The sequence below is a fragment of the Musa acuminata genome, chromosome BXJ2-1, assembly GCF_036884655.1.
Source record: "Musa acuminata AAA Group cultivar baxijiao chromosome BXJ2-1, Cavendish_Baxijiao_AAA, whole genome shotgun sequence".
NCBI classification, from domain to species: Eukaryota; Viridiplantae; Streptophyta; class Magnoliopsida; order Zingiberales; family Musaceae; genus Musa; species Musa acuminata.
In genome coordinates, this window is record NC_088338.1 from 11289981 (window position 1) to 11302093 (window position 12113).

At 38.1% G+C, this 12113-nt stretch overlaps 1 protein-coding gene across 1 annotated transcript; it reads right to left on the bottom strand.

Annotated features, from left to right (window-relative positions):
* Positions 1-6231: 6231 nt before the first annotated feature.
* On the bottom strand, positions 6232-9441 carry LOC135598915 (putative yippee-like protein Os10g0369500). Its single transcript, XM_065093403.1, has 3 exons — positions 9075-9441; positions 7173-7281; positions 6232-6637 (listed from the first exon to the last, which is right to left on the bottom strand). The coding sequence occupies exons 1-3, from the start codon at positions 9215-9217 to the stop codon at positions 6554-6556; spliced, it is 336 nt and encodes a 111-aa protein (XP_064949475.1). The 5' UTR covers positions 9218-9441; the 3' UTR covers positions 6232-6553.
* Between the last annotated feature and the right edge of the window lie 2672 nt (positions 9442-12113).

A 12113-nucleotide genomic window follows, 5' to 3' on the forward strand; every position in this document is an offset into this window, starting at 1 on the left:
AATGAGAATGGAGGAGACTTGGAAGAGTAGAGGAGGAAATGGGAGTGAGTTGGGGTCGGTTCCACCGCCGGCCCTAGCGTGGGTTTAAAAAGGCAGAGTTGCGGGCGGTTGCACCTCTGGCTGGAGCGGTGCAACCGCTGGCAACCCGTGGTAGCTGGAGGTGCCACCGCTAGCTGGAGAGGTGCCACCGCCTGCAGCCAGTGAGCACCTAATGTGATTTGATCAGGGAGCCTTTGCCTTGAGGAGAGTTTTTTCATTTCAGAGCAATTAACGTTTCTTACGTGATTTCGTATGAGTTTTTAATTAAGGAAGAAGCTCTTGTACGATCAAGATAGATCTTTTAACGTGCGTATGTCGTACGTATGTTGATAGTTCGTTTGGTATCCCTTCTAAAATCATGACATATTTAGTTTCTTCACGATACAAGAATTAATTCGTAGATGATAGAGTTGACGGGTTCGAAGATCAAGGGGATATGTGAATTTGGGAATCATATGTTTCTAATAAGGTTGTATCCAAATCGCATTTGTGATTTCATAACTTCTACTTGTTACTTAAGCGTTGCGAGTTCCTTTTTGACTCTTGGTTTATGACTATCGAGAATCAAGGAGCAGAATATTATTTCTTGCTCCAGCCTAAAATTTTAATGTTTTTATAGGAAGGGATGATTTTTAGGTACCCATTTGCTTTTGGGTGCCTCACAAATAGATTTACATTTCTTATCATGTTGCATAGAATTTGTCATGGTTCCTTTAGGAACCCAAATCAATTTGTTTGGACTTATTTTCTTGAATGGACAACAATGTGTCTTGTGTCCAAATTTACAACAGAGGTTACATTTGTCTTGATGTCGAATATGTAAGATGGAGCCTTTTATGAAGGTGGTTGGATTTTGGTGAGGACTTCTCACGAATCCAATTCCACTTCTTTTGGGAACGTGACCCTTGTTTGTAAGGATCATGTTCAATGACTTGCTACCAACCTCGAATTTCTTCAAGGTGTCCTTAAGTAGCAAGTTTTCTTTTTGGAGAGTTTCTAGATCATGCCATTTTATGCATGGGCTTAAACTATCATGATGTTCAGCATTTAACTTATCGAAATTACAAATAAGACTATCATGCTCCTTTTTTAGCAATTTGTATTTACTACCGATAGTCTTACACTCATCAAACAATTCATGGAAAGCATTTAATAATTCATCGAATGATAAGTCTGCATCTATTGAATTTGTTACCTCATCTTTGATGGCCATTAAGGCGTAATGAGCAACTTGCTCGGTGTTGGACTCCTCTTCTTCGGATGCGCTCGAGTCATCCCATGTTGCTTGAAGCGCCTTCTTCTTTGATGTTCTCCTTTTGATTTGGGGACAATCACTCTTGTAGTGTCCAGGCTTTTTGCATTCATAGCAGATTACTTGGTCCTTCTTGGGTTCAAGTTTATTTTTTGCATCATTCTTAAATTTGTTTCTTTTAAAGAACTTTTTAAACTTTCTTGTTAGAAGTGCCAAGTCATCATCACAGTCCTCATCACTTGAGTTTTCTCTCAAGTGGCATTCAGAAGCTTTGAGTGCCATATCCTTCCTGTTCTTTGGAAGGATGTCTTCTTGCTCTTCATGAGCTTTACAAGTCATTTCGTAGGTCATTAATGACCCGATTAGTTCTTCAAGAGGGAAATTTCGCAGATCTTTTGCTTCTTGAATAGCAGTGACTTTAGGATCCCAACTCTTAGGAAGGGATCTTAGTATCTTATTAACAAGCTCAAAATCCGAAAAGCTCTTTCCGAGTCCTTTTAGACCGTTGACGACATCCGTGAAACGGGTAAACATGTCGCCAATGGTTTCACTCGGTTTCATCCGGAAAAGTTCGAAAGAATGTAACAACAAATTGATTTTTGACTCTTTTACTCTACTTGTGCCTTCATGGGTCACTTCGAGTGTGTGCCAAATATCAAATGCAGTTTCACAAGTTGAAACACGGTTAAACTCGTTTTTATCAAGTGCACAAAATAAGGCATTCAAAGCCTTTGCATTAAGAGCGAAAGCCTTCTTCTCCAAATCATTCCAATCGATCATTGGAAGAGAAGACTTCGAAAATCCGTTTTCGACAAGATTCCACAGTTCAAAATCCATAGAAATAAGAAAGATCCTCATTCGGGTCTTCCAGTAGGTGTAGTCCGTCCCACTGAACATGGGTGGACGCGTAATAGAATGCCCCTCTTGGTTTCCGGCGTATGCCATTTCTCTTGGGTTTTAATCCGTTAGAGAGTTAACCTTGCTCTGATACCAATTGTTAGGATCGAGAGCACTAAGAGGGGGGGGGGGGTGAATTAGTGCAGCGGAAATCTTTCAGCAATTAAAAACGAAAGCTGCGTTCGTTCGATAAAAACTATTTTGATGCAAAAGCCAATTCTAAGATTACTTATGATTAAGTGCAGTTTATGTCTAAACACAGTTTGCGTCTAAGCGCAGTTTACGCAGTTTGCGTCTAAATGCAGTTTGCGTCTAAATGCAGATTGCGTCTAAGCGCAGTTTGCGTCTAAGATCAGATTGCGTCTAAGCGCAGTGCAATTTGCGTCTAAACGCAGTTTTACGTCTAAACACAGTTTTACGTCTAAACGTAGTTTTACGTCTAAACGCAGTTTGCGTCTAAACGCAGTTTTACGTCTAAACGTAGTTTTACGTCTAAAAGTAGTTTACGTCTAAAACACAGTTTTACAGGGATCTGAACTTAGAAACTTTGTTCGTAAAAGCGCAGAAGACAGTTTTGCAGAATCAAAACGTAAACGTAAACTGTAATGTATGAAAACACCGATTTACGTCTGAATGCAGATTCGGAAAGATCAACACTTAGAAACTTGTTCGTAAAAGCGCAGAGAGCAGTAGCTATGTAGAAGGTTTGCAGTAATGATAAAGTGCTCAAAATAAACGCAAACCAGAGATTTAGAGTGGTTCGGTCAGTCTTGACCTACTCCACTTTTGGCTTCCTCCACCGACGAGGTCACCGACGTCAACTAGAGGCCTTCCTTCAATAGGCGAAGGCCAACTGCCCTTTTACAGATTCACTCCTTTTGATGGGCTCAGGAGACAACCCTTACAGGACCTTTCTCTCCTCTCTTTACAACTCAAGACTTAAAGAACAGAAAGAGGAGAACTTTAGGACTTTTCACAAATTTGAGCTCTTAGAATCACAGAAAAGATCAAGAATTCGGTGTAGGTCTGTATCTTTTCAGTGCTGAATGGGTGGGGTATTTATAGGCCCCAACCCAATTCAAATTTGAGCTCAAAACGATCAAATCCCGGAATTCCGGGATCAGGCGGTTGTACCTCCTGACTGGAGAGGTTGCACCGCCTGGCAGAGCTCGAAGACTGAGCTCAGGCGGTTGCACCTCCTGAGTCTGGCTCGGAGACTGAGCCCCAAGCGGTGCCACCTCTTGACTGAGGCGGTTGCACCTCTCTGCCAGAGCTTGAAGACCGAGCTCAAGCGGTGCCACCTCTCTGTCAGGGAGGTTGCACCGCCCAGTCTAGCTCGAAGACTGAGCTCAGGCGGTGCCACCTCCTGGCTGGGGAGGTTGCACCGCCCAGTCTCGCTGGGAGGCTTAGCCCAGGCGGTGCCACTTCCTGGCCTAGGCGGTTGCACCTCCTGGTGCAATCAGGGTCCGAATGGTTAGCTCCATTCGGCCCAATTTCAGTCTTTCAGGGGCCCAATTGCCCCAAGATTAAGCTAATGGGATCACCTCCCATTTTCCAACTTAATCAACGTGCTAACTATGATTAGATCTAAGACAATTTCTGCAGCTTTGCTTCGGTGCGTCAATCGCTTCTTCCGGCAAGTTTCCGGCGAACTTCCGTCGATCATCCGATGAACCCTCGGTGATGCTCCAGCGGACTTCCGGCAAACTCCTGGACTTTGCGACGATCCACTTGGTGAGTTCCGACGAGTTTCGCTTGGCAAGCTTCTGGACTTCTCGGATCTGTTCTCGCAGAACCTCCGACGACCGTCCGAACTTCCGTCGAACTCCCAACGTGATCATGAACTTGACTCCGGCGCAACTCCTGCTGCTTGTCTAACTTTCATCGTAGTTAATCCTGCACACTTATCTCAACACATAGATTAGACAACAAATGACAATTGACTTCATCATCAAAATCCGAGATTCAACAGCATATGGCAAAATGTGATTAAAGCATATGAGTTAAGAAAACCCGACCTACGCTGGCAAAAATTTGTTATAGCGGAAGCGTAGTGCGAAATATGCCCAAGATGTGTGAGTCAAAAAAGGTGAACCCGCATGAGGAGATCTCGAATGCTTCCATGATGAATAAACTAAACGACACACTTCGAGCCCCTCTTATAAGGATCCCGAAGCCTGCCGTTGGGGGGAGGGGTGACAAATGATATGGAATATAATGTTAGTTGACACATGATCGCCACGTGGGATCCGAGTCACCCTTTCACCCATTTGCTTATGTGGACGAAGATTAAAAGCAAACAAACACAAGCTTCCTTCTTATCTATTATGATAATAATGATAATTATTAGCTTCCTTCTCATCCTTGATGATAATGAAGGTAATTACATGCTTCCTTTTTATCCATTATAACGAAGAAGATAAACACAAACTCTCTTTCTCATTCTCTAAGGTATTAAAAAACATCTTAAATCCAGTGTAAGGGACTCATTTGAACTAGTCAAACTTATATTTATGGACCTCGAATTACTAATCTGAATGTCGGATGGATAGAGTTGGAAAACCTCTTAGGATTTTAATTGATTGAGGACTATTGAGGGATTGATGTTTCATGCCTTTATGAGTTGATGAACTTAAAAAGTTTTATTTGAAGATATCATTTGAAAATGATTATTAATTTTCTATTTTTTTAAGTTTATGCTATTGATATGATTGTTACAATATATTATTTATGACTATGCTAGTAGTCTTCATTGGAAGTACAGAGCCACTAATGAATATAGTCTAACAGATCATATATCAAGCATGGTCTCTTATAATATTTAATCATATTAATTTATTGGATGCATACGTGAATGAATAAATATAAATGAATGAATGAATATAAATGAATGTTCATATTTATATATCCCTGCGAAGGTTAGGTATGATAATTTTCTTTAGGGATTAGTGGACAACATAACGGTTAAATGATTCATCCATCCATTGTTTGGAGGAACATATCCCCAACATGAGCGAGTGAGTAAAGGATACCACTCTATTCGTTGTTGGGAGGACTCTCGTTATTACGAGAGCGCACCGTCGGATATGATTATATTTTTGTTATCTAATTATTATATATATATTATATATGACTAATTCATGATTTTATTTATTATGTAAAAATTTATCATTATTTTTTTGATACATAAGTTAACTTATAATGAATCGATATATTTTTTTATTTTTATTAAATTATTGATGTTTATATATGCTTCACGAATATTAAAAATTAATTTGGCCACTCGCTATTAACTTGTTTTATATGTTTATACATGTTTATTCTATAAATTATAAATAATAAAATAACAATTTATTATATTTTATAAATCTGGGATGTGACATACTAAATGATTATTTGGCCACTCGCTATTAACTTGTTAGCAATCATGAGGCAAGCATTGAAAATTAAAAGATCACGATGGATTTATTTATCCCATTGGTATCGTCATGGATTTATTTACGCCTATTAAACTAACAAAACAGTGAGTCAAAGAGAAAAAAAAGAGTATGCAACATTCAACATTTTCTTTGGAAGAACAAACAAAAAATGATGTACCATTCTGTTGTTATCAGTTGAAGAGTGAAGTACTGAGAATGAAGTAAACCCTCTGGATGTACGGTTGCGACACCCAATTCAACATTTTCTGTAAAAGATGTATGGTGATGAGAAAGAAATACATTCTGCAATTTCTGCAAAAGAACGAACACATAAAAAAGAGGTAGCATTCTGTTGTTATTACCTTAGAGTACGGTGATGAGAGGTAAGCCAGTCGTGATACCAAATTCAACTTATGATTGAATGTGCAGGTACAATGCATATCTACTTACAATTATAAGAAGCATGGACTATCAAACACATACTACATGCAACAACTGTTGTGTTCACTGATCAAGCATGCACAATTTTCTCAGGCTTTACATGGAAATTAAAATAGAATATGGTCAATAACTAAAAAACAATGATCAAGGATAAGAACACCTCACGAATATAGGCTTCAAACATGATGCAACGGAAGGAATTCATCCAATCAACTTGATCGGGATCTGAGACACTTCAGAGTCAACCATCCACAATAAACACTAACAAAAACTACAGGAGAATCAGCGTTAGAGATGAGCTGAGCGGCAAGAGAAACAAGCAAGGTGTGTCTAATTTGTCGAACCAAATGTTTGTTCCTTATTCCCTCCAAGAAGGTGACCTAGTGTAATTGACAAGAACTGCTGTCGCTAACTGGGTTTGTGTTATAATTCATAGGCACAATTTCCTACCACTACACTGCTGCATGCAATTGCAGGTTATCAGGTTTTTTTGTCCTTACAAACATCACCAGCCCTCTTTCGACATCCTAGCTTTTTCTAAAATGTATTTGCCTTCTTTGTACTTCTGACTTTCTTCATATGCCTTCTCCTGCAGAAACATGAATAAATTACAAGCAGACTAGGTGTATGATAGGCTGAACTGGAAAAATATTAACTAGATTTAAAATGTAAGAAAACAAGAATCAACTACATAGAATTTTTGCACAACATCCCCACCAAGTACAATATCTGAACTCCCAAAAGATTATTCTTTTGAGAGATATGTTGAATGCGGTAGCTCAGTTGATGGAACATCTAAAGCATCCATGTAGCCTAGACAATGCAAGCAGGTTAATAGCACAATTCCAATGTTCTCCTTGAAATGTGACTTGCTCTACCTGGTCTAATTTTTGAAAGCAAACAGAAATGCTGTGGATAATTAGAAGAACTGTCAGGTATCCAAAGTGTCCAGTGCACTTATTAGACAATTTTGCAAGTAGATTGAGTTCCTTTAAGTTTCTTGCATATTGAAGGAATTAAAAGTGCACTTGAAACATAATTTACATGTGGATCACTCCTCATGCATAGACACTTAACAACTGGAAAGAGGAAATGATAATTGATTTATCTGTTATCTAACTTACATATCTCCAGCCCAGAATCTGTTGGCAGCAGCTACAGTATATGTCATTCACTGTGTGTAATCCAGTTATAAGGTGTCGATCCTCATCAGGGCCCAATGTGATATTCACCCTATAAAAAATTGCACGATAATAAAGAGCACATCTTGAAAGAAAGTCACCACCTCATAATGTACCTTAATAAGACACCATGGTGATCCATGGTCTATACCTTATTTGCTGCACGGAAATTTCAAACTTTTACTTGCTGTAATACAATTCTTCCAACTATCTGAATAAATGTTAATATACTATTTACTTGCAATGAAAAAACAAAACAGGTGCAGATGACATAATTGTGGAATACCACAGAAGTGCGGAAATGAAAGTCCAAGTGTGAAAAGAAGTCAGCATATCCAAAAAACAGAACATGGATCGATGTTATAGAAGGTGAAGAGGAAAAAATATTGGTTGCCTAATTGTTAGAGGTAAACTTGGGTTGGATAACATCAATCTGAATCAACTTTCTGAATCTGACTGTAGCCTTATCTGGTTATATACATATGATTGTAGCCAACTCATATTGGTATCTGCTTTATATATAAATGAACGTAGAATGTAGTTCAGTAGTTGTTACCATAAGCTAATACAATATTCTAGATTACAATGAAAAATGCATGTGAAACAAGAAAGAGTTATGGATGGTTAAGGGATCATATCAGCTGAGAGCTCATAAGACTATGAACCGCATGAACCTTGGCTCTGTTTTGGATTCTCTCCACAAGGACAGTAGTAAAGGTAACAAATTTGGGAGAAATTGGCACCAGAAAAAAGTAGACCATGATATAAGTTGAGACTTTTTTTTTTTTGCAAAGGGTAAGTCGTAAACTTTGAAACTTGATGTCGATACAGTCATTACATGCAAAATCTACATACAGAAGTTAGAAAACTTCTAACTGACCAGCTAAGCAGACTGAAAGAGCATAGAAAATCAGGAGTTAGAGTTCCATCAATTTCTCAGGTGTACCACCCAAGAAATCTCGCCCAACAGTTTACCAAGACCCAAAAAGATTCAGGTGGAACACTTCGCTACCAACAAGACTCCTCCAAACTACTGCTTTAAGGTTTGACCTCCCAGCCCCTCATTGTTTTCAAACTTTTGACTATTCAACGAATAGTCATCAGCTCACCCTTGCCTCACATGGCTAGATTTGGATAGGGTGGTAGCTCAAGGAGAGAATAGGCCAAAGAAGATAAGAAGCGCTGGGGAAGAGCCATTAAACTGGACACCTACTGCACCAATCTCATCATGTCCCACTCCATCAATGCCAGATTTCGAGAAATGAGGGCAGAGAGGAGTGGGTGCCACTCGATTTACTTTATAAATGGTACATCCCAAGATGAATTCTGGCCCTCCAAGAGTGTTAATTATTATCGTGACAACAATAACATCTTGATTATAACTCCATGGGCAGCAGAAATGACAGAACTAAATATTCTAGAATATCAGACAGATGGAACAGAAATAACAATTTAGTTCAAAGCCCCCACACATATTTGGGTTACGATTTTGTTTCCGTCCATCTACAGAAGACTAACAAAGGCTAAAAATTCTAAATGATTACCGCTCCATCATATGAGAAACTGCTAATTGGCTATGAAATAGAGGACACAAGAAAATTCGCTAGACAGAAGACCATTAGTTTAAGCTAATCATTGAAGAAGTGGCACCATTTCGTAGCTTATACCAATGTGAAACCAACAATAAGGAAAAGACCTACATCACAGCAAACCTAAAGACCAAGAACATATGTGCGATTATAAAATCCATTGCCATAGGCGCATAAACATCACATTGAGGTTAAAAAAATCCTAATATCATTTCTCCAACAAGAACGAGAGTAAAGCTCTTGAAGTCACACTCACACGCTCTTGAAGAGGTACGCGCGGCCATACCGCCCGTGGAAATCCTTGGAGATGATCGCGTCATGGGACGCCGAGTCGACCTTGCAGCGCCCGCACTTGAAGACCTTCGGACCAGGGAGCGACTCCACGAAGAGAAGCCCCATTGTCGATCGGCCGATCCGTCCCAACCCCAGCCCTAGAACCCCCAATACGATCACCACCGAGGCAACCTCGATCGGAAGCAAAGAACAGGAGAAAACTTCGATCGTCGAGGGGAGATCGCTTCGGAGTGGGCAAGGGATTGGGGAGATTTGGAAGCGATGCTTTGTCGCCCGAAAGTGTGGATTGCGGCAAAACAGAGCGAAAGGTGTCGACGCGAGCGAAAGCCAGGAGACTCATTTAAGGAGGGAGAGATGAGTGGTCGGGATAACACCTGATTGGGCCGGCGAGTTCTTCGCTCTGGTCGGGGTCACGTGGTGGGCTGCTATTGGTGCTTGAGAAGAACGGCTTTTGGCGCTCATGAGTTGGGTGGGGTTAGGAAGAGGGCCGCATCTCGTAGGGATTGTGAATTGGAAGATGTAGCGCTTGGACAGGATGGGCTGCACGTTCGAGGTGCATTGGTTTGGAGGGTAACCGACTCGCAGAAACATGCCCATTCTTTCGGAAATGCCACCGTGTCCTCCTCCGTTGAACCATCTAAATGCCCTTGTATTGAATCGTTCTGGTTGAATGATACTTCCATGATAGAGAGCGGGAGGGGAAATGACATTTGAATATTTTTTACAACAAGCTTAAAACGTTTCTGATCATTTTATGGATAAGTTATTAAATGAAGAAAATAATATATATAGTAATTTACTGAAAAATATTTTAGTAATAGACTTTTATGAAATGATGCCTCCATATTTGATTTTTAATAAAGAATATTTCTTTTATTTTAATTAATTTTTAAAATAAAATTATAAAAAGATGATGATTGTTTTTGACTAAGTTTGACTTGATATTTTAGAATTAAATTAATTTTTTTTGAGATGAATCGAACTAAATTGATTAAGCCCTAACTTGATTCGAATTAACTCTAAATTATCTCTTTACCTCTATGTCTCCTCCCCCTTTCAATTGGTTTTCTTCTCGTCCCACTCTATCTCTCGTTCTACCTATGCTCACTCCACCATCACCTCCTCCTCCCCCTTCTTATCTATTTTATCCTCAAGTGAAAAAGTAGAAGAATGAGAAGAAAATTAAGAAAAAGAATAAAGAGAAGGAAACTTTTGGAGAGAGAGAGACGAGGAGGTGGGAGGTCACGGAGTAGGAAGAGGAGGATGGAACTTATTATTATTGATTGTTTTGATAAATTATTTAAAGATAAAATGATAATAAGATTTTACGATAAGTTAATAATTTTCACATAATTTTTTTGTTTTAATTTATTATTGTTTTAAGATACTGATAAAGGTACTCGAGATAAGTTCATTCAAGCGATGGCACCCTTTGTATGAAACACATGAAAAGTAAATATGTGGATTTATAATACACTACTTAAACAATACAAAGGAATGAAGCAGTATTAGGTATTCAAGGATAATACTTGTTTGTTCATTTTACTTTTGTTAATCTCGTTTTTACCTCGTAACCATATATAGGATATACTATTTCTCTAGTATCTCTTTGATAGGATATTATTCCTACCAAGGGAAGCCTTCCATGGAAGAGGAAAAGCAAGATAGGTCCAATCGTACTTAAAATGTTTCTTAAGGAGAAAAATAGCATACAATTGAAGAAACATATGCTTGATTTGAAGTTGACATAACATTGGGTTGGGTTGACTCGATGGATTTGGAATAAGATTCCCACTGCTAATTTCATGTTTTAGATGTGTTTGGTCTCAGTATTGTTCTTCACCTCTACTTGTAGAATTCTCAGCAAAATAATTGGTTAAAATGCAAATTTTACCCAACCCAGTTAGGTTGATTTTTCTGGGTTTCCACTACTATACTTACTGAAACCTCAGCTCATTCCTGGAGAACCAGGAGGAGCCACATTATGAACAATTTCATTAATCTTTGACCTGGACCATGTGAAGATCCCTTCCTCAGCCCAAAATATAGCATCCCTAAGTTAAGAATCAAGCTGTACCGGATAAAAAAACTACCCTAACCCTATTCCTTAAGGGTATTCATTGGTTTTAATTGAGTTTGGAAGGCATTTATATTTGCATCATTTTTGCAATTTGGGGAGGCATATACAGTCCTAATTAAAGTCAAATAATGTTCGATAACTCCAACATATGCATTGTGCAGATAAATTGTCTTCTTAGTTGGAACTATTTCGTTAAAATACTATAACATAAGGAGTTTTGTGAGAATGCTAGATTAATTTTAGATCCTCGAAGATTCTATTTTGTTTTAGGAACAAAAGAGGGAAGAAGAGATGAAAGTTTGTAAATAAAAGTCTTGTAAAAGACCAAAAAGCATAAAATAACTATGCAAAACTCCACCCATACTTAGGTCATCCACTAGAATCGCAAGCATTATTTTCGACGTAATTTGAAATATTAGTATTTTATTGTATAGATGGAACAACTTTTATCATGTTTTTTCTAATTTGAGAAAAAAAAAGCCTAAAAAAATATGAACTAGAAGGAGAAAGAGTGAGATCTAAATTATTTTATGATCTTTAATTTAGTAACAATGAAATAGCCATGCATATTTATTTTTACAAACCATTCATGTGGGAGATATTCAACATTGTTTTAGCTTAATTATGATTCTATTATTTGAAAAAGTGAGAAATTTATTGTGGAAAAGATAGATTTCAGATTTTGAGTATAAAAAAAAAAATTACTTAAATCACACAATTAAATCTTTGATTGATCTTTAAATTATAGATTGATTAAGGATATAAAATATGTAAGAAATAAAACGTTATCGTTCCATATTTATCTCTTTTAGGATTTTTTATCACTATAAATGGTTAACATATCTTACATAATGTAGATAAATTTGTATAATTTCATACTTTTTTTACTTGTTGGCTATATCCATATTTCTGTAATAGCAT

Excerpts from the sequence above, each read along its gene's own strand:
- LOC135598915 (XM_065093403.1), bottom strand. The coding sequence starts at position 9,217 with ATGGGGCTTCTCTTCGTGGAGTCGCTCCCTGGTCCGAAGGTCTTCAAG. Across the intron at positions 7,282-9,074 it reads GCGTACCTCTTCAAGAGCGT|GGTGAATATCACATTGGGCC; the intron begins GTGAGTGTGACT and ends AATTTTTTATAG. Across the intron at positions 6,638-7,172 it reads AGATTCTGGGCTGGAGATAT|GAGAAGGCATATGAAGAAAG; the intron begins GTAAGTTAGATA and ends ATGTTTCTGCAG.